The sequence below is a fragment of the Chiloscyllium punctatum genome, chromosome 8 (genome assembly GCF_047496795.1).
Source record: "Chiloscyllium punctatum isolate Juve2018m chromosome 8, sChiPun1.3, whole genome shotgun sequence".
NCBI classification, from domain to species: Eukaryota; Metazoa; Chordata; class Chondrichthyes; order Orectolobiformes; family Hemiscylliidae; genus Chiloscyllium; species Chiloscyllium punctatum.
This window is the reverse complement of record NC_092746.1, coordinates 70,705,553-70,732,407: the sequence shown is the minus strand read 5'-3', so window position 1 is coordinate 70,732,407 and position 26,855 is coordinate 70,705,553. Positions and strand designations below refer to the sequence as shown.

Below are 26,855 nucleotides of genomic sequence, written 5' to 3'. Positions count from 1 at the left end.
GGGATAATTTCGGTCTTTGAAGAAAGAGGCCATCTGGTTTTTTGGTATTGGAATTGGTCCTCCTGGGAGCAGATTTGGCGGAGACGAAGGAATTGGGAATATAGGATGGCGTTTTTACCGGGGTCAGGGTGGGACAAGGTGTAGTCTAGGCAGCTGTGGGAGTCAGTCGGTTTATAGTAAATGTCCATGTTGATTCGGTCGCCCGAGATAGATATGGAGAGGTCTATGAAGGGGAGGGAGGAGTCTGAGACGGTCCATGTACATTTGAGGTCGAGGTGGAAGGTATTAGTAAAGTGGATGAACTGTTCAACCTCCTCATGGGAGCACGAGGCAGCACCGATACAGTCATCGATGCAGTGGAGGAAAAGGTGGGGGGGTGGTGCCAGTGTAGCTGCGGAAGATGGACTGTTCCATATCTCCTACGAAGAGGCAGGCATAGCTGGGTTCCATGCGGGTGCCCATGGCTACTCCTTTGGTTTGGAGGAAGCGGGAGGATTGGAAAGAGAAGTTGTTCAGAGTGAGGACCAATTCAGTCAGTCAAAGGAGGGTGTCAGTGGAAGGGTACTGGTTGGTACGGTGGGAAAGGAAGAAGCGGAGGGCTTTGAGGCCTTTGTGATGGGGGATGGAGGTGTACAGGGACTGGATGTCCATGGTGAAGATAAGGCATTAGGGACCGGGGAAGCGAAAATCATGGAGGAGGTGGAGGGCGTGGGTGGTATCCCGAATGTAGGTGGGGAGTTTTTGGACTAAGGGGGACAGGACCGTGTCGAGGTATACAAAGATGAGTTCGGTGGGGCAGGAGCAGGCTGTGACAATGGGTCGGCGGTGCAGTCAGGTTTGTGGATTTTGGGCAGGAGGTAGAAACGGGCGGTGCGGGGCTGTGGGACTATGAGGTTGGAGGCAGTGGATGGGAGATCCCCTGAGGTGATGAGGTTATGAATGGTCTGGGAGATGATGGTTTGGTGGTGGGAGGTGGGGTACACCTCCTCCTACTGCCCCCTTGACCATGACCCCATTGAGGCTGGTTTTAGTGATCATCTGGGCTATATCCACAACTCTCTGTAATTTTCTTTTGTCTTGGGCACAGCAGTTGTATAACAAATTGTGATACATCTTGATAGGATGCTTTCTATGGTGCCTCTATTAAAAATAGTTAAAAATAAAATTGGTATCCCCTGACTGACCATATTCTCCCTTCGTTCTACAAATGACTGCTCCATTTTGACTTCCACATAAGGCCATTTCCTTTCACATATGCAATGTATTTGCCATGTAAGTTGCTGGCATATGCTCCAAGTGTGACATTGACACAGCATGATGCCACACATCGACACATCCACCCCTTGACTGTTCAGCTCTCCCCACTGTGACCTGCTGTTTGCTTCTTGCTCTGCACTAAAAATGTCAGTCACAAAGTCCAGCAGCTGAAACCAAGATCCTGTGCGCTGAAAAACAAGGTCAGCCACATAGAGGCTGGCAGTCTTCAAGTAAGCGCAAAGCGAGTGAGCATTAAGAAAGCAAGCAAAGATTCTGTAGGGATGAATGAGTTACATGAGCGGCCTGCGTGTAAGACACGCTGCAGTAGGACATAAATCCTGAGCTCCAAAGTAAAGTATTGAAGGATAAAGTGCTGTGTGATCTGGTCTGAAAGCAGGTATCATAATGTGGTCAGGCTGGTGATTTGCCTATGCTGGCTTGTGTGGATGAAAGATGGTGGCCATTGAACATATTGGGATTGTGTGAAGAAATAGTTTGACCAGGACAGACAATCAGCGACCTGCAGATAGCAGGTACTTACTGATCAGGAATTTGTGCTGGCTACTATCTCAGGGACAAGAAGATTAGAAGTGGCGTAAAACGGGACAAATTGATGTATTAACAACAGATACGTTCTCAAACCATGTCAGTAAACAGGAATGAGCCTCATTCCAGATGAAGGACTTATGTCTGAAACGTCGACTCTCCTGCTCCTCGGATGCTGCCTGACCGGCTGTACTTTTCCAGCACCATACTCTTCGACTCTGATCTCCAGCATCTGTAGTCCTCACCTGCTCCATGTCAGTAAACTGCCCCACTCCCATGCACTTTAACTTTACATGCTAAACTCCTATGTAAGACCCTGTTGAAAGCCTTCTGAAAGTACAAGTAAAACACATTCAATGGTCCCACCTTATTAACTTTACATCCTCAAAAATTTTGAGTAGATTTGTCAAGCATTTTTTTTTAGATTACTTACAGTGTGGAAACAGGCCCTTTGGCCCAACAAGTCCACACCGACCCGCCAATGCGTATACCACCCAGACCCGTACACCTACATTTACCCCTTCACCCAAAACTACGGACAACTTAGCATGGTCAATTCACCTAACCTGCACATTTTTGGATTGTGGGAGGAAACCGGAGCACCCGGAGGAAACCCACGCAGACACGGGGAGAATGTGCAAACTCCACACAGAGAGTCGCCTAAGGCGGGAATTGAACCCGGGTCTCACAGCGCCTTTCCTCAATCCATGCCAACACTGCACAATCCTGTCACTGTCTTCTAAATGCTCTGCCATTAAATCTTTTATAATGGGCTCTATAACAGACGACCAATGTCAGGCTCACTCACCTAATTCCCAGTTTTCTCTCTACATTGTTTTTGTTAAATAATGGGATTACATTAGCTACCCTACAATTCATAAGAACTGCTCCAAACTGGATAGAATGTTGAAAGATGAACACAAACGCAGACACTATTTCTAGGGCCACTTCCTAAAAGGGTGTGGATTATCAGGCCCTGAGGATTAATTGGCCTTTAATCCAAACAATTTCTCCAAAAGTAAAAATAATACATATTTCCTTCATATTTCTTACCTGTCAGTTAATGGTGTGATCACAAGTCGATCTGTGCAGCCTAGGTACTCATTACAATAGCTGAACTCAACATCTGTGATCTGAATAATACATTTGTCTGTGTCCTCTATAAAGTAAAACCGAGACTGTTTTTGCCATTCAAAATCCAATGGGGATTTAATGTTCATACGAACCTAATATAAAATTAGAAGCAAACATTAGAATCATGCACATCTTCCAACAAGTTTTAGTGAACACTTGCTTTGAAGATGGTATTACATACCAAATCATCAAAAATGTCTTTCTGGTGGACATGAATGGTGATAAGTGTTTCATATTTTGTTCGTTCCATTTTTGTCAGTTCACGGGTTGTCATGTCAATCAAGTCATTAAGCATATCCAGAAATGCCTGATTAGTTGTTTGCATAATCTGCATCAAACAAATACTACATGTTACATGGTTTCTAGCTGCACACTGAGCACACTCTTTGTTGGTTCAATTTTACATATTAGTAGAAAATCAAATCATATAATTGTACCCCTCTGTGAAACAATCTAAACCTTTCGACTAATGAACATTTGAGTGCAACAAAACATACAAAGATTATGAAAGGGCAATATTTACAGAATCCCTACATTGTGGAAGCAGGCTATTTGGCCCATTGAGTCCATACCAGCCCTCTGAAGAGCATCCTACCCAGACCCACTGGGGAATTCAGCATGGCCAACCCACCTAACCGTCACATTTTTGGACTGTGGGAGGAAACTAGAACAAGCCCACACAGACATGGGGAGAACATGCAAACTCCACACAGACAGTCACCCAAAGCTGGAATTGAACCCATGTCCCTAGCACTGTGAGGCAGCAGTGACAGCCACTGTGCCACACATCAGCATGGTATATCTCTGATTCACTTACAGGATCGTTCAATACTTCAGTGCTGCACATTAGAGTAATCAGCATCTATCTTTGCTGCTGCAATGACACAGTGCATACAGGATGGGCACCAAGGGTGTGAATTCTACCAGGATGGATCTCAAATCCGCTCTCTCACTCTCTTAGTGTTCACTCACTTTGTGACTACTTCAATGCTCACAACATCTCTACCTTGCCTATTCTTAAAAAAAGACATAGGAGGCAATATTTTTATATAGAGAGTGATTCGCGTGTGGAATGAACTTATTGAGAAAATGGTGAATGCAGGTACATTTACAACGTTTATAAGACATTTGGGTAGTTGTGCTAAAAGGAAAGGTTTGAAGGGATATAGGCCAGGAGCAGGCAGGTGGGACTAGTTTAGTTTGGGATTATGTTCAGCTTGGACTAGCTGGACTGAAGAGTCTGTTTTCATGCTGTATGACTCTATAATCATGCACTTGCAGAATACAGACTGAAGTCATTTGCAATCATTGCATTGTGTTAACTTTTAACTGATAAGTCGGAGACCTTTTATAAACTAACCAGTCACTTTGTAGCTCTTACAGACCATCTGAAGAAAGATGATTGAAGAGGAATGTTCTGAATGTTCTAAGAATCAAAAGGATGATCTCAGCAACTCATGAACAGGAATTGCCTCCCAGTGTTCTGCTGCTCTTAACCCATTTTTCTCTGTCTGCTTGTTTGTCTGAGCATGTGCCAAGGGGGACTTTATATGGGGATTAGAGTTTTAATTAGTAGTGTTGTATGCCAACAGTTTATTACTGTTCACATACCTCCTTGTAATAAGTAGTAATTCTTGTTAAGTACAGAAACCTAGCTGCTACAGTGTAGAGGCTTCCCACTCCTTGTCAGAGCGATCCATGTACCACTGTTTAGGAAATTATGTTAAGCCATCATTTGCGAGTGATGCGAATGCTGACTGCTCCTATACTAAAGACCTGTTCTGTTTATTATGGTCCTCACAAATGTTCATTGTATACATGACTGAGGGATCCAGCCATAACCAAAGTAGTTGTGACAATGCAAAGGTCAGAGAAATGGAACAGAAACAAATGCTACAGCAAACCAAGGGCCAGTAGGAACCCTGGATGCTGAGCTGCCCACATGGGAAGAGGTTACAGCTGGAGGTCCCCTTTTGGTAGTGTAAGATGGATATGAAGGCTAGAATCTGTCCTTCTTGATGTCATTTCCTCCAGATGAGCAAGGCACAAGCTGAGGATGCCCTGGAACACTGTCACAGAAGTATGTTGACAGCTGGCATAGCTCCTGGGACATGAAGAACAAGGTGGCCATCCTATGCCAGTGACTGTCAAGGTGAGAGATACATTGAATTTTTATGTAACTGGGTCCTTCCAAGGTGCCATTGGAGACTATTGTGGGATCTCACCTATCCATCCATAAGCGGCATGGTGGCTCAGTGGTCTGTGTGAAGTTTGCACATTCTCCCCATGTCTGCGTGGGTTTCCTCCGGTGCTCTGGTTTCCTCCCACAGTCCAAAGATGTGCAGGTCAGGTGAATTGGCCATGCTAAATTGCCCATATTGTTAGGTGCATTAGTCAGAGGGAAATGGGTCTAGGTGGGCTACTCTTCGGAGGGTTGATGTGGACTTGTTGGGCCGAAGGGCCTGTTTCCACACTGTAGGGAATCTAATCTATACCAAGCCTTCACCAATCCTATTTGTGCTAACGTACACCACTTTATCTCATTTCCCTGTGACGAGGTCAGTACTGCAGACTGGGCAGAGAGTTTGCTTCCCCTAGGTGTAGGGTGCAATAGACTGTATAGACTGGAAACGCTATTTCCAAATGCTGCAGAGTTCATCAATAGGAATGGGTTCCATTCCATCAAGCGCATGTGATCTGTAACCTTTGTACTACAGCTTAGAATTCTGCACCAGATTCTCTGGGAACTTCTGTGATGCCTATATATTCGAAAAAAGTCAGGTTCCTGCTGTATTTGAGGAGTCAGGTGCCTGTCAAGAATAGATATTGGGAATGAGGACTACCCTCTGTGACCAGGGATAATTACTCCGTTTCACAATCCCCCAAACTGAGGCGGAGCAATGTGGCAGATTCTTTGACAAGGGCCACAGTGGAACAGACAATCAGCCTGCTGAAAATGAAGTTCCGCTGCTTGTATTAGTCTGAGTGTACCTTATAGTACAGTCCCGATGGAGGGTGCTGCATGACCCTTGCATGTTGTGCTCTGAACAACTGGGGCAAGCAACAAGAGAGTGTGAAGGAGGCTGAAGAACTGATGGCAGCACCAATCTTTGGACGAGGAAGATGACTATATTGAGCACAAGAAACATCACCTTCTGCATGTTAGAGTGTGGCAACATCAAGCGCAACAGGCCAGACAAGACTTATTTAACAACCGGTTCCAGTAGATGACAGCTGGGTGCAGTGATCATTTGTTGACTATAAAATGACTGGATACTCAAAAGGCACCAGTATTAGTGGTGAAGGGAGTGAAAGTCTGAAATTTTCCATCAACATTTGAAAGAGGCAAAGTGATAAATATAATTTTTTACAATAAACGTAAAAGCTTATTTTACAAACAACACTAAAATACTTCAAATAGGTAGATTAACTGAGTTGTTAAAAGTGTAAAGTTTAACTCTTAACCTTGTTGTCTTCAAATAAAGTTATGGCCTGGTTCACTGTCTGCAGACTGGTGCTATGCAATTTCCTGACATATGCTAAGGTGCACTGGTTGCGGAGTCTGCAGGGTCTTAGAGACACCCTGTTCCAACAATACTGCCTAACTTTCTATCCATGTAAATCATTGGTGAGAAAACTAACATTGAGAATCCATCATGAGGAATCTATCAAACACCCTTTTTTCTTTTATGCCAGGAGGTTGATATACTCACAAACAGTTGCAGGGCTGCTATGGAAAAGCAGATTTAGCTAAATGGGGCAAACTACAATTTGTGTTGGAATGAAAGGTGATTTTATACCAGATTTTCAAGGAGGATAATTGACTCATAAACATTTTTTGAAGCAAAAATTAAGCTGTTGCGGAAACAATGAACAATGGTTGTATGAATTAGTAAACCATTTGTCCTCCTTCCCATTCAAGCACCCTTGAGAGAGTTTTTGCAGAGTTTGCAGATTGCATGTTTGATTTAGCTGCCATCTCAGAACTCACTTCACCAATATGAAACAAGTAATCTTCAATTCCATGGACCTGGTTAAGAAGGAAGGTGAAAGATATAATCTTTCAATTCTAGCTTGACATCATCCAACTTGGTGATATTGGAAAGAAGCAGATCTGAATATTTCTGGATATTTTAATAAAGTGATATGGTGTAAAAAGATAAGACCATAAGATACAGGAGTGGAAGTAAGGCCATTCGGCCCATCGAGTCCACTCCGCCATCCAATCATGGCTGATGGGTATTTCAACTCCACTTACCCGCATTCTCCCCGTATTCCTTAATTTCTTGTGAGATTAAGAATTTATCAATCTCTGCCTTGAAGACATTTAGCATCTGTACACTCCGTGGCAATGGTTTCCACAGGCCCACCACTCTCTGGCTGAAGAAATGTCTCCTCACTTCCGTTCTAAATTGACCCCCTCTAATTCTAAGGCTGTGCCCATGGGTCCTAGTATCCCCACCTGATAGAAACAAACTCCCAACGTCCACCTATTCTAAGCCATTCACTATATTGTAAGTTTCTATTAGGTGTCCCCCAACCTTCTAAATTCTAATGAATACAAACCTAGGATTCTCAACCGTTCATCATATGTTAGGCCTGCTATTCCAGGGATCATCCGTGTGAATCTCCACTGAACACGTTCCAGTGCCAGTATGTCCGTCCTGAGTTTCAGGGCCCAGAATTGGACATAGTATTCTAAATGGGGCCTAACCAGAGCTTTATAAAGTCTCAGTAGCACATCACTGCTTTTACATTCCAACCCTCTTGAGATAAATGACAACATTACATTTGCTTTCTTGACCATGGACTCAACCTGCAAGTCAACCTTGAGAGAATCCTGAACTAGCACTCCCAGATCTCTTTGTACTTTGGTTTTAGGAATTTTCACACCATTTATAAAATAGTCCATGCCTGTGTTCTTTTTTCCAAAGTGCAAGACCTCGCATTTGTTCACATTGAATTTCATCAGCCATTTCTTGGACCATTCTCCTAAACTGTCTAAATCTTTCTGCAGCCTCCCCACCTGCTCAGAATTACCTGCCTGTCCACTTAACTTTGTATCATTGGTGAACTTTGCCAGAATGCCCCCAGTCTTTTCATCCAGATCATTAATATATAAAGTGAACAGCTGCAGCCCCAACACTGAACCCTGCGGGACACCACTTGTCACCAGCTGCCATTCCAGAAAAGGACCTTTTATCCCATCTCTCTGCCTCTGTCAGACAGCCAACCCTCAACCCATGCCAGTAGCTCACTGCAAACATCATGGGCCCTCACCTAACTCAGCAGCCTCCTGTGAGGCACCTTATCAAAGGTCTTTTTGAAGTCTAGGCAGATAACATCCACTGGGTTTCCCTGGTCTAACCTACTTGTTACCTCTTCAAAGAATTCTAACATGTTTGTCAGGTACGACCTCCCCTTACTAAATCATGCTGACTTATTCTAATCCAACCCTGCATTTCCAAGAATTTAGAAATCTCATCCTTAACGATGGATTCTAGAATTTTACTGACAGCTGAAGTTAGGCTAATTGGCCTATAAGTTTCCATCTTTTGTCTTGATCCTTTCTTGAACAAGTAGTTTACAACAGTGATTTTCCAATCATCTGGGACTTTCCTTGACTCCAGTGAAGGCCACAACCAATGCCTCCGTTATTTCCTCAGCCAACTCCATCAGAACTCTAGAATGTAGCCCATCCGGGCCAGGAGATTTATCAATTTTTAGATCTTTTAGCTTTTGTAGCGCTATCTCTTTTGTAATGGCTACTATACTCACCTCTGCTCCTTAATTGTTGGGATATTACTCATGTCTTCCACTGTGAAGACTGACACAAAGTATTTATTAAGTTCTTCAGCTATTTCATTATCCCTCATCACTAGCCTTCCTGCATCAATTTGGAGTGGCCCAATTTCTACTTTAGCCTCTCATTTGTTTTTTATGTATTGAAAGAAACTTTTACTATCATTTCTAATATTACTGGCTAGCTTACCTTCATATTTTATCCTCTCCTTGCTTATTTCTCTCTTTGTTATGCTCTGTTGTTTTTGTAGTATTCCCAATCTTCTGATTTCCCAGGGCTCTTGACCACTTTATAGACTCTCTCTATTTTTATGATACACTTCCTGACTTCCTTTGACAGTCATGACTGTCTAACTGCAAACCGCACCCCCCCCCACCAATCCCCAGGTAATCTTTCTTTTCTTTGCGATGAACCTCTGTACTGTGTCCTCAACTGCACCCAGAAACTCCTGCCATTGTTGCTCTACTGTCTTCCCCACTAGGCTCTGCCTCCAGTCGATTTTTATCAGTTCCTCTCTCATGCCCTTGTTGTTACATTTATTTAACTATAACACCATTACATCTGATTTTGCCTTCTCTCTTTCAAACTGCAGACTGAACTTTATAATTTTATGATCACTGCCTCCTAAGTGTTCCCTGAATTTGTAAAGTCTGGCTCATTACATAGCACTAAGTCCAGAATAGCCTGCTGTCTTGTGGGCTCCATCACAAGTTGTTCCAAATCACCACCCTGTAAGCATTACATGAATTCCCTTTCTTTGGATCCACCGGCAATATTATTCACCCAGTCCAGTTGCATATTGAAGTCCCCCATGATCACCGTGACCTTGCCTTTCTGACGTGCCCTGCTACATCTTGCGTCCCTGGTCCTGACCACTGCTGGGAGGACTGTACATAACTCCCATTATGTTTTTTTTTGTCTTTGTAGTTCCTCAACTCCTCCCACACAGTCTCCACATCATCTGACCCTATGTCATTCAGGGCCATAGATTTAATTTCATTCTTAACTAAAAAGGCAACCCCGCCACCTCTACCCACCTCCCTGTCTTTTCAGTAAGTTGTAAATCCTTGAATGTTTAACTGCCAGTCCTGATCCCCCTGCAACTACGTCTCTGTGATGCCTACCACATCACAACCATTCAGGATGATTTGTGCCGTTAATTCATCTACTTTGTTACAAATATTATGAGCATTCAGGTAAAGCACCTCAAAACTAATTTTCTTATTCTCATGATTTATCCTCTGGTAATTTGTCCTATGTTCTTTCCTTTCTGCTTCATTCCTAATCTGCCTTGAACTCAAACCCTGCACACAATATAACCTACTGCTTATTTTTCTACTTGACTCCATACTCCCTGTTGCTTTCCCTTTCCCTCCTAACAATCTCATGTTTGGATTATTTTGCATCAACAGTCACTCATATTTATGCACAGTTCATTGTTTCTCAAATCAGCAACAATAATGGAATACCTTACAATGCAGAGGTGGGGAAAGAGAATTGCATGCAGCATGTTATGAATAATCTCAAAATGTATGAATCAATAGACATTACCTTTTTATCAACTTTGGCATTATTTAAAGCTTCTTCAGAGTCTCTCGTCCAAATCATCTGAATACCAAGCAAACCTATCTGTGCAGGAAACATGGCCTGAAATTCATATAGCTTAATCTCCTTATCGGTGATAGCTATTGATGCCTGGCGAATAATGCTGTGAATTGTCTTTCTGACCCCACTCAGGAGCTGTGCCAGCCAAACTTCCACATTACCCTGAAACATCAGATCATTAAAAGAAATGAGTTACCATGGCAATAGTTAAGTGTGAAAATAGAGATTTCAGAACACATTTCATAGCAGACTTTTTTCTAAACAATAACCATCACAGAATCCCTACAGTGCAGGAAGAGGCCATTTGGCCCATTAAGCATCTGACTCTATTCCCATGACCCCCGTGTTTACCATAGTTAATCCACTTAGCATACACAACTCTGGACATTTTGGGCAATTTAGCATGGCTAATCCACCTAAACTGCTTATCTTTGGATTGCAGAAAGAAACTGAAGCACCTGGCGGAAACTCATGCAGACACAGGGAGAACGTGCAAACTCCATACTGTCACCCAAGGTTGGAATCAAACCTGGATCCCTGGCACTGTAAGGCAGCTTTGCTAACCACTGAGCCACTATGCTGCCCATAAACATTGTATCTGAAAACAAGGGCAATTACATTATGAGAAACATGAATAGGTACATTTTCTCTAGCCAACAGATAGATATGAAGGGATAAATTGAGATAAATGAGCAGGAACAGCAGATGGCCAGTGCTCCCCACCAGGTAGTGTTGCATTTTTTTGATGCTACCCTTGATGTTCTGATAGTAGCTGTGATGAAAGGCGAAGGAGAAGAGATAAAGTGAAGCAGAGTAAGCCAACATTGTTCTAGGTGGCACAAACGTTATTGGTTTCACTTTCCCCACAAAATCAAGCCTCTCAGCTATTGCGATGGAACTATATTGAAAGCTCCTCTTTCATATAACCTTTTTCAAGTTGCAGCCATGAGCATGAATGATTCTTACTGGGCTCCTGACAGCTACTCTCATGTTCCACATTCCCATGTTCCCTGTGTTTGTCCTTTGAAAATTGCTACCCAACAACTACTCATGTTCCCAATGAATTGTACAATAAGCTCAACAGTTAATTAATTAGAGGTGTGCAGGTTGCCAGCTCTGTTCCTCCACCAAACCCTGTCCTCTCTTTGAAAACCTAATCATATCACTATGATGTGGGAACCAGTGACATCTTCTGAGTACTTTGTTGAATGGGACCAACCATCCCACAGGCAATTGACAATTCAGACCTGCGTTAAGAAGAAGTGTTATGCAAAATGGTCATTTATCATATAATTAGTTGGACATATACAATATATATGCTGACATTTTTTTAAAAATTTGCATAGCCAAACATTTGCAAAACAGCCATAATATTACAATTTCAAAGAATGCAAGTTTCAACACAACATTTGTAACATTTTCAGAAATAGGTGACATAATCCAGTTGTAAGTAGAAGAAGTACTTGGGTTTGGATAGTAACAGGGCAAACAATCGTTTCCCCTTTCTCTTTTTCTGAAACCCTTTTATCAAACTGCATGAATTGAAAATTGAAGATGCACACCATTGCAAGAGTGAATCTACACCAGCGTTTCCAAGAAAAGAGATTTCAACCAGTCATAACTGATCCATGAAGAAACCCAATGCCAACAGCTGAAGTAGTGAGTGATTTTGGCTGCAGACCAGCAGCTGTGAACAAAGTTGAAAAATGTGGTGCAGGAAAAACACAACAGGCCAGGCAGCATCCGAGGAGCAGGAGAATCGACGTTTCGGGCATAAGCCCTTCTTCAGGAATGAGGCTGGTGTGCCAGGCGGGCTGAGATAAAAGGTAGGAGCGAGGGAATTTGGGGGAGGGGCATTGGGAATGCGATAGGTGGAAGGAGGTGAGGGTGAGGGCGATAGGCTGGAGAGGGGGTGGGGGTGGAGAGGTTGGGAAGAAGATTGCAGGTCAAGAGGGCGGTGCTGAATCCGGGGGTTGGGACTGAGATAAGGTGGGGGAGGGGAAATGAGGAAGCTGAAGAAATCTACATTCATCCCATGTGGTTGAAGGTTCCTAGGTGGAAGATGAGGCGATCTTCCTCCAGCCGTCGTGTGGTCAGGATCTGGCGATGGAGGAGGCCAAGGACCTGCATGTCCTTGGCGGAGTGGGAGGGGGAGTTAAAGTGTTCAGCCACGGGACGGTTGGATTGGTTGGTGCGGGTGTCCCAGAGATGTTCCCTGAAACGTTCCGCAAGTAGGCAGCCTGTCTCCCCAGTGTAGAGGAGACCACATCAGTGCAATGGATACAGTAAATGATGTCTGCCCCTACAATCTGTGAACAAGTCTTCTTTTCCAAATATAACCCTTACTTGGTCAGAAAAACATTCTGCTGAGTTTTATGTTTTCAGGCTGAAGGGAAGAATGTGTTTTTGTACCAAGGCATGTGTTTGTGTGTGTACATATAGTGGGCGGCACGGTGGTTAGCACTGCTGCCTCACAGCACCAGAGACCCGGGTTCAATTCCCGTCTCGGGCAACTGACAGTGTGGAGTTTGCACATTCTCCCCGTGTCTGCGTGGGTTTTCTCCGGGTGCTCCGGTTTCCTCCCATAGTCCAAAAATGTGCAGGTTAGGTGAATTGGCCATGCTAAATTGCCTGTAGTGTTAGGTGTAGGGGAATGGGTCTGGATGGGTTGCGCTTCGGCAGGTTGGTGTGGGCTTGTTGAGCTGAAGGGCCTGTTTCCACACTGTAAGTAATCTAAAAAAAAGTATATATGTGTGTGTGTGTGTGTGTGTGTGTGTACATATGTGATAAAACCAGAACTTTTCTACTTCATTTATGGGAAGTAGCCATCACTGGTGAAATCTGCATTTATTGCCCAGTTCTAATTGCCATGGAGAAGGTGATAGTGAGCTGCCTTCTTAAACTATTTTAGTCCTGGAATGTAGAGATTCCCAAGCTGTTATTAGGAATGGACTTCCAGGATTTTGATGCAGTGACTGTATGGGAAGGATAATGTAATTCCATGTTAGGAAGGTGTGTGGCTTGGAGGGGAACTTGCAAGTAGTGAGTGTCCTCTGCATCTGCTGTCCAAGTCTTTCAAGGTGGTCATCATTGGTCTGGAAGGTGCTGTCAGTGGTGTCTTGGGAAGTTACTGCAATGCATCTTCTAGACAGTAAACACTGCTGTCATTCTGCATGGTCATGTAATAAGGGAATAAATGCTAAAGATGGTGAATGGGGTGACAATCAAGAATGATGTATTTTCCTCGTGATGTCAAGCTTCTTTAGTGTTATTCAAGCTGCACCCATCCAGGCAAGTGGGCAGGATTCCATCACACGCCAGCCTTGTGTAGTGTAAATGGTGGACAGGCTTTGGGGAGATAGGAGGTGAATAAATTTGCTGTGGGCAGTGGAGGAGTGGGATAGGGGAAAAAATAAGTCCACTCCTAACAATTAGGTCATTACACCTGGAAAGAATATAAAGAAATTAAACATAGAATGATTCAGAAAGGACTAGTGACTGCAGTGGGAACCAATTCAAGACCTGTGTGAATGGATGAGCTGTCAGGATTTGATTCATCATTTACATATGTAATTGTCCTATAATACATTTTGAACTGCTTCATAATTTCTCACCTGTGCCATAACTGGTTCAATAAGGTCAACTTTTTCTCCCTCCTGAGACTCAAAGCGGAGAATCTGATCGTAATTTGTTTCGTGGAACCCCACTCTGTTAACATTGTCAAAAAGACTTAGCAGGTGAGCCTGAAACAATCAAAGTATTTTCTGTTAATACGCAGGCATAATCTCTAAAAATCATTTGTTCATCCTGTCTCTGTCAGAAGGCAGGTTCTTGGCTTGTCACCTCCTGATGCTTCATTCTGAGCTGTTTCATTCAGTAGTAATTTATTATTATCTTCCACTCTCAGCAGCAAGCCAAGGAGGAATGGAACCTATGCAGGTGAATTCATTCAAAACCACAGACCTGTCATTTAGCCAACTGAGCCAACCAGCTCACATGGTTGCATTTGCTATTCGTTCATAAGATGTGGACATGGCTGACAAGACGAACATTTATTGACCATCTTTAATTGACTGTGAGAAAGTAGAGGTGAACTGCATTCTCGAACCATTACAGTCCATGCAATGCAGCTATACCCATCATACTACTGGGAAGAGAATTCCAGGACTTTAACCCACTGGCAGTGAAGGAGCATGTTTAATGCTTTTGTCAAACGTTATTTTACAATACATTCTTTAGTCCATTTTTAGATTATTCAGCATTTTTCATTTTTGACTGCACTATTTTTGCAACTTTTTATCTTTTCATCCATCGTTTGTAGGTGTTAGTATGTTCAGACAGACATTGGTCCAAAGCTCCCTCCATATTCTACAGATCTCCCATCACAACTGGAAAACCAGCAGAATACTTCAAAATATAACGAAGGTCTGGTTGTACTGTCTCCTGGCATTTTTTGGAAGGTTCTTTTCAGAAGTTTTTGAAGTTAACTTTTGGAAGATAATGAGACAGACTTCAGTTGGCCCTTAAAAGCCAAGTTAACAGCTGAAGTCAATGCCAGGCACAGAAATTCTACCCCAATAATTTCACGCCTGAGACGTACTGAACATCAACACAAAGTGCCAGTGGGACCCAGTAGAGTCATAGAGATGCACAGCATGGAATCAGACCTTTTGGTCCAACTTGTCCGTGCCTACCAAATATTCTAACATAATCTAGTTCCATTTGCCAGCACTTGGCCCATGTCCTGATGAAGGGCTTTGGCCCGAAACATCGATTTTCCTGCTTCTCAGATGCTGCCTGACCTGCTGGACTTTTCCAGCACTATTCTAATCTTGACTCTTGGCCCATATCCATCTAAACCCTTCCTATTCATATACCTACCCAGATGCATTTTAAATGCTGTAATTGTACCAGACTCCACCACTTCCTCTGGCAGCTCATTTCATTCACACACCACCCTCTGCATGAGAAAATTGCCCTTTAGGTCCATTTTAAATCTTTCCCCTCTCACCTTAAACCTGTGCCCTCCAGTTCTGAACTCGCACACCCCAGGGAAAAGACCTTGTCTATTTACCCTATCCACGTCCCTCATGATTTTATAAACGCCTATAAGGTCACCCCTCTGCCTCCGACGCTCCAAGGGAAACAGCCCCAGCCTATTCATCCTCTTCCTGTAGCTCAAATTCTCCAACCCTGGCAACATTCTTGTAAATATTTTCTGAACCCTTTCAAGTTTCACAACATCCTTCTGATAGGAAGGAGACCAGAAATGCACGCAATATTCCAAAAGTGGCCTAACCACTGTCCCGTACAACCACAGTATGACCTCCCAACTCCTACACTCAATGCTCTGACCAATAAAGGGATGCATACCAAACACCCTCTTCACTATCCTATCTACCTGCGACTCCACTTTCAAGGAGCTATGAACCTGCACTCCAAGGTGTCCAATTCATATACCCATCCAAATGCCTTTTAAATGTTGCAATTGTACCAGCCTCTACCACTTCCTCTGGCAGCACATTCCATACACGTACCACCCTCTGCGTGAAAATGTTGCTCCTTAGGTCTCTTTTATATCTTTCCCCTCTCACCCTAAACCTATGCCCTCTAGTTCTGGACTCCCCCACCCCAGGGAAAAGATTTTGTCTATTTATCCTATCCATGCCCCTGAAAATTTTGTAAACCTCCATAAGGTCATCCCTCAGCCTCTGACACTCCAGGGAAAACAGCCCCAGCCTGTTCAGCCTCTCCACATAGCTCAAATCCTCCAACCCTGGCAACATCCTTGTAAATCTTTTCTGAACCCTTTCAAGTTTCACATCATCTAACTGATGTCCTGTACAGCCGCAACATGAACTCCCAACTCCTGTACTCAATACTCTGACCAAAAAATGAAAGCATACCAAACGCCTTCTTCACGATCCTATCTACCTGCGACTCCACTTTCAAGGAGCTATGAATCTGCACTCCAAGGTCTCTTTGTTCAGCAACACTTCCATCACCTTATCATTAAGTGTATAAGGCCTGCTCTGATTTGCTTTCCCAAAATGCAGCACCTCACATTTATCTAAATTAAACTCCATCTGCCACTCCTCAGTCCATTGGCCCATCTGATCAAGATCCCGTTGTACTCTGAGGTAACCTTCATGACTGTCCACTACACCTCCAATTTTGGTGTCATCTGCAAACTTACTGACTGTCCCTCCTATATTTACTTCCAAATCATTTATGTAAATGATAAAAAGCAGTGGACCCAGCACCGATCCTTGTGGCACACCACTGGTCACAGGCCTCCAGTCTGAAAAGCAACCTTCCACCACCACCTTTGAGCCAGCTCTGTATCAGAATGGCTAGTTCTCTCTCTATTCCATGAGATCTAACCTGGCTAACCAGTCAACCATGAGGAACCTTGTTGAACATCTTACTGGATCATGTCCACCGCTCTCCCCTCATCAATCCTCCTTGTTAATTCTTCAAACAAAAACTCAATCAAGTTCAGAAAAATTAAGTAAGAAGACTTTGAACTCTACAGGAGTGCATGTATGTGTCCCACAACCAATGCCCAATCTCACCCAGTATGACATCTGAAAGGACAAAAACCTTACAGCATATGATTTGCTAAACCAACACATATAAAGCACATCAGGCATTTCTTTGCTCATAACTGAGTGGATAAATTTTCATCATACCTAATTGGCCTTGTGGGAAACAATATGCATATGTTGTTGGAATAGTGGTGTTGCAACCACATATTCTGCTTGTAATCTGCAGAGAAACAAGAACATCTGAAAGAGCAGGTTGGAAACACTCTACCTGTATGGTGTGAGAATCAGAGGCTTGGCCAAGGATTTCCAGCAGAGCGGGGTCAGAAACAAAGAAAAATCTGGGAAATAAAAGGCGCTTCTTTTCCAAATATCCAGTGAGCGATTTCTGACACATCTCTAGCTGCTCCAGTAAATATGGCAAAAGTTGAGCTAAAGTCTCGTCACCTACACAGCACTGCACGATGTTTGTATTTTCATGAGCTCTCTGCATGATCTTCTGCCATGACTTGTCAATGTTCTGAAATCTTTTGGCCTCCTGAAGTAGAACAAATGGGTTAGCTTAGTCAACAGAACTACAAGCACATCACATATTGTAAATTTTCATTTTTGAATGTTTTATTTAAAGACCAATCCCTTAATAACAGCTATTAGTAAACATTCATGATCAAAGATATCGAATTACTACCATGCATGTGCAGTTGTCATATTGTGGGATTATTTAAAATTTGGTGTCCAAGATATTTAATAGGTCCGATGGTTTGCGCATGAATAGAAGCAGTTAAGTGAATTGTTTATTCAGAAAATGTTATACAGCCTACCTCCTCAGATACAGTGGTCCTTACACCTGCCATTCTTGGAAAAAAAAGAAACCCATTCTCAAATCTGCCACTCCTCTTCAAAGTCCTTGAACAGCACATCCCAAATCCAGGCCCATTTGTCTAAGGTCCTTGTTTGAATCCATTCAATCATTTTCCACCCTTTGGCCTTAATACTAAAACAGCTCTTTGAAAGTTGTATGTGTTATGTGACTGTGACAAAGGTAAACTACCCTTCTTGCCTTTGCAACTTAACTGCAGTTTTTGACTTGGAGGTGCCGGTGTTGGACTGGGGTGTACGATGATGAAGGAGCAGCACGCCCAAAGCTAGTGCTTCCAAATAAACATGTTGGACTATAACCTGGTGTTGTATAATTTTTAACTTTGCGCAGCCTTTGATAGCATCAATCATTCCATACTTTTCTAACACTTTTCTGCTAAAGTGCTGCTGGGTGGGACTGTAACTATTTTGTTCATTCTTATTTATCGCATTGTGAACAGGAAATCACTTGCACTATTCCCACTATTGCACTGTTATCTCTGGTGTCCTTCAAGGATATACGTTTGTCACCCTTCTATTTCGAAACTATGTGCAGACATACAGTATCGTCATCCCAAAACAGAACATCACGTGACTATCTCTCTTAATATGTTCATGATTTAATCTCCACAATTGCATCAGCAGAAATTTCTTCTGCTAAGATCCTGGGGAGTGTTGCTGAACAAACAGACTTTAGAGTGCATAGGTGGATTGGATAGTGAAGAAGGCGTTTGGTATATTTTCCTTTATTGGTCTGAGCATTGAGTATACAAGTTGGAAGTCCATGTTGTGGTTGTACTGGACATTGTTTAGGCCACCTTTGGAATAGTGTGTGCAGTTCTGGTCTCCCTCCTATAGGAAGGATGTTGTGAAACTTAAAAGGGCTCAGAAAAGATTTACAAGGATGTTACCAGGTTGGAGATTTTGAGCTGTAGGGAGAGGTTGAATGGGCTGGGGTTATTTTCCCTGGAGTATCAGAGGCTGAGGGTGACCTGATAGAAGTTTATAAAATCATGAGGGGCATGGATAGAGTAAATAGACAAGGTCTTTTCCCTGGGGTAGGGGAGTCCAGAACTAGAGGGCATAGGTTTAGGGTAAGAGGGGAAAGATAAAAAAGGGACCTAAGGGGCAACTTCTTCACACAGAGGGTGGTATGTGTATGGAATGAGCTGCCAGAGTAAGTGGTGGAGGTTGATAATAATTACAACATTTAAAAGACATCTGGATGGGTATATGAATAGGAAAGGTTTGAGGGATATGTGCCAAGTGCTAGCAAATGGAACTAGTTTAATTTAGGATATCTGGTCGGCATGGATGAGTTGGACCAAAAGATCTGTTTCCATGCTGGGCATCTCTATGACTCTGTGACTCTAATGAAAAGACTTAAGCCATTGCCTTTATTCCCCTCTACAGAATCCATCCCTAATAGCCAATTCCATCTATCTCTCTAGGAACTTTCAGAAGCTGAACCATACAATGTGCAATCTTGGTATTTGCATCCTAGCTTAACATTACTTATTCTGGCTACTTCAACCTCAAAGACTTGTTGGCAATCCTACTTCAGTTTAACAGTTGGTGAAATTCTTCATCTCTGTTTTTATTACTTGTAGACTTGACTACTTTACTAGTGGGCCAGCCTCATATATTTTGTCCTAAATAAACATGCGGTCACCTCAAATGCAGTTACATCAAGTCCATTTCAATGATCACCCCTTTGCTCACTGACCTCCATTGATTCTATTAAGCAATACCACAATTTTAAAATTCTCATCATTTTATTTGACTCCTTAGATCACCTGTCACCCACAACCCACCCATAATCTGTGATCCTTCCTGCTTGATATTTGTCCCACTTCTTATACTTGAGGGTTCAGATTTTAATGTTCTATCATTAGCGCCTTTGCTTTGAGTGACCAAGTCCTAAAGCTTTGGAATTGCCTCCTAAAAGCTAACTCCCTCACTTTCTCCTGAAGCATCTCCTTAAAACCAAGCTCTTAGACCAAGTTTTTGGTCTCCTGTCCTAATATTATCTGGTGTGATTTCCCCATTCATCTTTAGTGAGGAAATTGTTGGAATTTATAATTAAAGATATGGTAACTGATCACCTTGCTGTTCATCGGAGAGAGGCAGCATTAATTCATGATGGGTAGGTCAGGCCTGACAAACCTCATCAAAACGTTTGAAGTGGTGATGATAAGTGGTGGATAGAGGTACGTCAATGGATGTTGTTTATATGGACTTCCAGGAGGCTGTTGATAAAGTCCCACACAAGAGACTATTTGCTATGGTGGAAGCTCACAGAATTGAGAGCAAACTATTGATATAGATAGAAAATTGGTTGGATGGTGGGAAACAAAGAATTGGAATAATGGGTAAGCACTCAAATTGTTAGGACACAACTGTTGGTGTTCCACGAAGATCTGTGTTGGGGTCTCAATTATTCATAATAATTCATTAATGACTTGGATAATGGCATAAAAAGTCAAATATCCAAATCTGCTGATGACACAAAATTGAGCAATATTGTAGATAGTGTTGATGACAGCATAAAATTACAACAGGATGTTGATAGATTAGATGAATGGGCAAAGCTATGGTAGATGGATTTTAATATAAACAAGTGTGACATCATCCATTTCAAAGCAAAAAAGAATAGATCTGGTTTGTTTTTTAGGAGGCACAAAGTTAAATACAAAGGATTGCCAACAAGAATGGATGTTCAGGTGCATAGATCTTTAAAATGCTTTTAGGGGATGCAAAAAATAGTTAGAAGACTAATGGAATGCTGGCCTTCATATCTGAAGGGTTAGAGTATAAGGTTGGAGTATAATTATGCTGCAGTTACACAAAACCTTAGTTAGACCCCACTTAGAGTACAACAGATCTAGGCACCACATCTTAAGAAGATGTTTTGCCCCAGAAGGAGTTCAATGCAGGTTTACAAGTTTTACCAGCGCCTTATACAGACTCCAGGAATTAAGTTATGAGGAGAGATTTTTTTTAAAAAAAAGGTCTTTATTCTCTAGAATTTAGTTGGTTAAGGAGTGATCTAATTGACATCTTCAGGATATTAACAGGGAAAACCAGAATAGCTAAAGATAAACTATTTTCATTTGTTGAAGATTCTAGAAAAAGGATGAAGGCCAGGCCATACAAGAGAGCTGCCAGAAAGCACATCTACATACAAAGAGTATTGGAGGTTTGGAACTCTCTTCCTCAAATAGTGGTCAATGCTAATTCAATTATTAAAGTTAAATCTAAGGTAGACACATGTTTATTAAGTAAAGGTATCAAGGAATATGGGCCCAAGCCAGGCATTTGGAGTTAGCCAGTTATTTGTGATTGTTATTGTTCAAGAAATGACAACATTGCTAGCACAGCACAGAAATGTTTGTGTTAAGTCTGTTAAGCAATTCAGAACAAACCGTTGCTTAAGGCTCCCTCACAACATGGGAGAGATCCTGATATAAGGTAGTGGTTTGAATTAGTTTCAAACCCTAAGACCATAAACTATAGGAGCAGAATTAAACCAGTCAGCCCATCGAGTTTGCTCTGCCATTCAATCAAGACTGATATGTTTCTTAACCCAATTCACCTGCCTTCTCCCCAAAATTCTTGATCCCCCTACCAATCAAGAACCCATGTATCGTTGTCTTAAATATACTTAATGACTTGTCCTCCACAGTACTCTGCAGCAATGAACTCCAAGCATTAACCATCCTCTGGCTGAAGAAATTCCTCCTCATCTCAATTCTCATCCCTTCACTCTGAGGCTATGCAGTCAGGTCCTAGTCTCTCCTACTAAGTGTAAACATCTTACTCACATCCAGGACTCTCAGTATTCTGGAAATTCAATCAGGTCCTCCCTCATCCTTCCAAATTTCATGGATTACAGACCCAGAGGCCTCAGCCGCTCTTCATATGATAAGCCCTTCATCTCAGGGTCATTCTTCTAAACCTTCGCTGGATGCCCTCCAACACCAGCACATTTTCCTCAGAAACTGAGCCCAAAACTGCTCAGACAATTTCAAATGCGGTCTGACCAGAGGCTTATACAGCTTTAGCAGTACATGTCAGCTGATATATTCTAGTTCTTTTTAAATAAATACGAACATTACATTTGCCTTTTAAACTTCCAATTGAACCTGCATGTTAACCTTAAGAGAATCCTGAACCAGAACTCTCAAGTCCCTTTATGCTTCAGATTTCTGAAGCCTTTCCCTATTTATAAACTAGTCGGAAAGTGTGACACTGTAAAAGCACAGCAGCTCAGGCAGTATCCAAGGAGCAGGAAAGTCTCCTGCTCCTCAGATGCTGCCTGACCTGCTGTGCTTTTCCAGTGCCACACCTTCTAACTCTGACTCTCCAGCATCTGCAGTCCTCACTTTCTTCCATTTAGAAAATAGTCTATCCTTATTTTCTTCCTACTGAAGTGCATAACTCCACACTTTTCCATATTATCAAGGTTGTTTCTGCTGTAATACAACAGTTGTGTTTCTCTGCAACCTCGCACTATAAAGCAACCGTGTCATAGAAAACTGCTTTAGAAAATTGCACTGTAGAAGATCACGAATAGAAAATTGTTTTACCCGTTTAGTAGAGAGTTTGTGTTATCCAAACAATGTTCACATTTGTCAATCGCATTATAGCTAATTCAGGCTGATGAAACAAGTGTTATAGCAGAATGACCTGTATTAAATCTGCCACTTGTTAGTCCACTCTCCTAGGCTGTTCAAGCCCTTCTACAGCCTCTCCGCTTCCTCAATACTACCTGTCCCTCCACCTATCTTTGTGTCATCTGTCCAGATCATTAATGTATCACATGAATAGTTGTGATCCCAATATGGACCCCTGCAAAACTCCATTAGTCACCAGCTGCCATCCTGAAAAAGACCCCTTATCCCTGCACTCTGCCTTACACCCATCAGCCAATCCTCTATCTATGTCAACACCTTGCCCTAACACCGTGGGCTTTTCTCTTATTTAGAAATCTCCTGTGCAGCACCTTGACAAAGGCCTTCTGGAAATCCAAATAGATCACCTCCACTGACTCTCCCTTATCTAATTTGCTCAGTACTTCCTCAAATAATTCTAACAGATTTATCAGGCATGATCTCCACCTGACGAAGCTATGCTAACTCAGCCCTATTTTACCAAGTACTCCACAATATCTTCCTGAATAATGGACTCTAAAATCTTACCAACAAACGAGGTCAGGCTAACCAACCTTTAATTTCTTGTCTTCTACCTCCCTCTCTTCTTAAATTAGATTAGATTAGATTAGATTAGATTACTTACAGTGTGGAAACAGGCCCTTCGGCCCAACAAGTCCACACCGCCCCGCCGAAGCGTAACCCACCCATATCCCTACATCTACATCTACATCTACCCCTTACCTTACACTACGGGCAATTTAGCATGACCAATTCACCTGACCTGCACATCTTTGGACTGTGGGAGGAAACCAGAGCACCCGGAGGAAACCCACGCAGACACGGGGAGAATGTGCAAACTCCACACAGTCAGTCGCCTGAGGCGGGAAATGGGAGTATTATATTAACCATTTTTCCAGATCCCTGGGACCTTACCTGATTACAGTGATCCTTGAAAGGTCACTATCAATAACTACAATGTCCTCAGCCATCTCCTTCAGAACTCTGGGCAACGTATCCACCATCAGACTTTTTAACTTCCCTAGCACCTTCTCCTTAGTGATGACCACTAAACGCACCTCTGCTCCTGACAATGCTGAAATTCTGATCTGCTACTGGTGTCTTCCACAAGAAAACTGGTACAATGTACTTATTCAGTTCCTCTACCACTTCTTTGTTCTCCATGACTACTTTTCCAACCTCATTTTCCAGTGGTCCAATGTCCACTCTCTTCTCTCTTAGCTTTTATATAACTAAATAAACTTGCAATCTTCTTTTATATTACTAGCTAGCTTACCCTCATATATCATCTTCTTCTGCTTATTGCTTTTTTAGTTATTCTCTGATGGTTTCTAAAGGCTTCCCAATTCTCTGGCTTCCCACTGATTTTCACTATATTGTAGGCTTTTTCTTTTGCTTTTATGCTGTTCCTACTTTCCTTGTCAGTCATGGTTGCCTCATCTTCCCCTTAATATGTTTCTTCTTCCTTGGGATGAAATTCAGCTATGCCTCCTGAATTACCCCCAGGAACTCCTGCCATTGCTGCTCCACCGTTTTCTCTGCTAGGGTCCCCTTCCAATCTATGCTGACCAGCTCCTCCCTCATGTCTTTGTAGTTACCTTTACTCAGTTGTAATACCATTTCATCTGATTCCAACATCTCCCTCTCAAATTCCAAGGTGAATTTGTTCATTCTATGGTTACTGTTCCCTAGGGGTTCCTTCACGTTAAACTTCCTAATCAAGTCTGCTTCATTATTCATCATCAAATTCACATTGCCTGTTCCCTAATGGACTCCACCACAAGCTGCTTGAAAAATAACTGCCAGTGAATTCCTTTTCTTGCGATCGGCTATCAACCTGATTTTCCCAGTCCACTTACATATTTAAGTCCCCCAAGATTATTGTAATAACTCCTTTCTTATATGATTTTTCTATTTTCTGATTTATTTTAGTCCCCACATCCTGACTACTGCTAGGAGGCCTGTACACAACTTCCACCAGAGGCTGTTATCCTTTATGGTTCCTCAATTCTACCCAGACAGATTCTATACATTCTGACTCTATATCACTTCTTGTTCTCAATTTAATTTCATGTTTTGCTAATTTGGCAACCTCACCTCCTGTCCAGCTGCCTGTCCTTTTGATAGAGTGTGTACTAGAGCCATAATCTCCTTACAGTCAAAGAATGTGGTGCTGGAAAAGCACAGCCGGTCAGGCAGCATCCAAGGTGCAGGAGAATCGACGTTTCAGGCACAAGCCCTTCATCAGGAATCCCCTCGCAGCCATGTTTCCACACTTTCTGTGCTATCAGTTATTCTGGAAGCTTTAATAACTTCTGTTGATCTCTCTCCTCCCCTCTAGTTTTTTCCATAAATTTCCATGCAACTCAACTCTTCCTCCACACTTTAGTTTAAAGCCTTACCCATGTCTCTAGTTATGTGATTCACCAGCACTCTGGTCCCAGCATTATTCAGGTGAAGCCTGTCACATTGGAACAGCTCCCTCCTTCCCCAGTACTGGCACCAATGTCCCGTAAGTCAACCATTTCTCCCACATCAATCCTTGTGCCATGCGTTTCCCTCTTTAATCTTGGGAACCCTGTGCCAGTTTGCTCATGGTTCATATAGTACTCCAGAGATTATTACATTTTTGGCTCTGCTTTATGATTTAGCCCCTAGCTGGTCAAGTTCCCACACAGAATCTCTTCCTTCTTTCGACTTGTACTGTTGGTGCCTATGTGGACCATGACATTTGGATCTTTCCCCTCCCACTCCAAGTTCCCCTGCATCCTAGAAGAGATACCCTGAACCCAGGCACCAGGCAAGCAACACAGCCTTCAGGACTCTCGATCCTAACCACGGAGAACAGTATCTATTCCCCTGACTGTACTATTCCCGATTTACCATTACATTTCTATTTTTTCCCACCTCCTGAATGGCTTCCTGCATCACAATGGCATGGTCAGTTTGCTCATCACTCATCCACACAGTGAGCAAGAATTTCAAACCTGTTAGACCAGCTCAAGGACTGAGGCTCCTTCGGCATCACTAGATCCCTCTGTCTGTCTTTAACAAGACAATCCTTAGCACACAGTGTGCAAGAAGCACAGAAGTTAGCTTTATCTCTTGAAATAATTTAAGGAAGTAAACAGTTTATGAAGAGGGAGAATTCAGTAATACGATTTATTCCTGTAAAGCATTTGATGCAGAGTCATACAATAGATTGGTCCTCAAGGCTGACAGTGTTCTTGCAATAAATCATAGTGCTGTCTCAAGCAAGAGAAGAAAAGAGTTGGTTGACATGAAACTAGATCATCATGAAAGCACTCATCTTTGGGATATCTCACTAGTTACACCTGATCTACTCAGTTCCTTAACAGCTCAATTTTATACTATAGTGGACAGCACTGGGTCAGAACAACCTCCTCGGGGAAACTGGCTATGGCCCATATTAATGCAAATCTTCCACAAATGTTATTCTTCTCCTCCCAACCAAATCTTTGTCCCCTGCTATGAAGACTCTATTGTTCTCTTAGCTCCTCTCCTTTAGTCCTATTACATACTGTTTTCTTCCCTCTTCCAATCTCCCAGATTCCTTTCTCTAATATTGTCTCCCTTCCTCTTTCCCTGCCCTGACTGGTAATTGTGAATAAGTTGGATATTTAAATGTATTAAGGTGATGGAATTTCATTGGGGTCTCACCTGAGTTTATGTACACAGCAGTAAGGTCCATGGTACAATAAGAATGTCCCAGCTTGCCTGTCAGGTCAGGTTTCAAATCCCACCGCCCCAGAGGTGTGCTATATCATGACTGCTCAGGCTAAAAAGTATATTGTATAAACAGGCTCAGGCTTAAAGAGGGATTTGTGAGTGAATGTGCACAATGTGCAATTTTCCGCACTGCAAAAAAATTGTAAGTGTGGTGAAAAATATACACCAGAACTTTATTCATCAAATCATGGCTATCGTACTCAAACACTGGCCTGGGTTCAATTATATCAGTGATTTCTAAACTGTTTAATCTAAACATTGGACTTGGCATTGACTTCCAAATGGAACACTACAGGAGCTCAACTCATTAAGTTAAAAGCTATCAAACCTTGATCACATGTTCACATGATATTTCATCCTCCTTGCCTGCACAGAATTAAATTGAGCTGGTTCTCTCTCAGTTGTTTATTTAGTCTTGCTTTTCATTGAACTGGTAATACAAGTTGTGTTGCAAACATATTGGGATATTAATTTGCCCACATGCGACACAATGTCACAAGGAATGCAGTCATAAATGAGTATGTTAGAGGAGGATTTAATTTATGTAGGCTGGAGGACCAATCAACCCTGACACAAATAGGTGAAATTGGTTCCTAATTTACTAAATTAGTCATCTTCACCATACTATTATAAGCAGCATTGTCTTAACACTTCACCACAGGCAGATGCAGGGCTAATATCCAT

At 42.4% G+C, this 26,855-nt stretch overlaps 1 protein-coding gene across 1 annotated transcript in view; it reads right to left on the bottom strand.

The window, feature by feature from the left end:
* The window catches only part of dnah5l (dynein, axonemal, heavy chain 5 like), a 367,508-nt gene that overhangs the window by 182,983 nt on the left and 157,670 nt on the right, over positions 1-26,855 (bottom strand). Inside the window, exons 37-41 of the mRNA XM_072575753.1 lie at positions 17,162-17,428; positions 13,960-14,088; positions 10,292-10,507; positions 3,119-3,265; positions 2,857-3,029 (exon numbers count right to left, since the gene is read on the bottom strand). Coding sequence (XP_072431854.1) covers positions 2,857-3,029; positions 3,119-3,265; positions 10,292-10,507; positions 13,960-14,088; positions 17,162-17,428 — 932 coding nt within the window. The remainder of the gene's footprint in view (positions 1-2,856; positions 3,030-3,118; positions 3,266-10,291; positions 10,508-13,959; positions 14,089-17,161; positions 17,429-26,855) is intronic.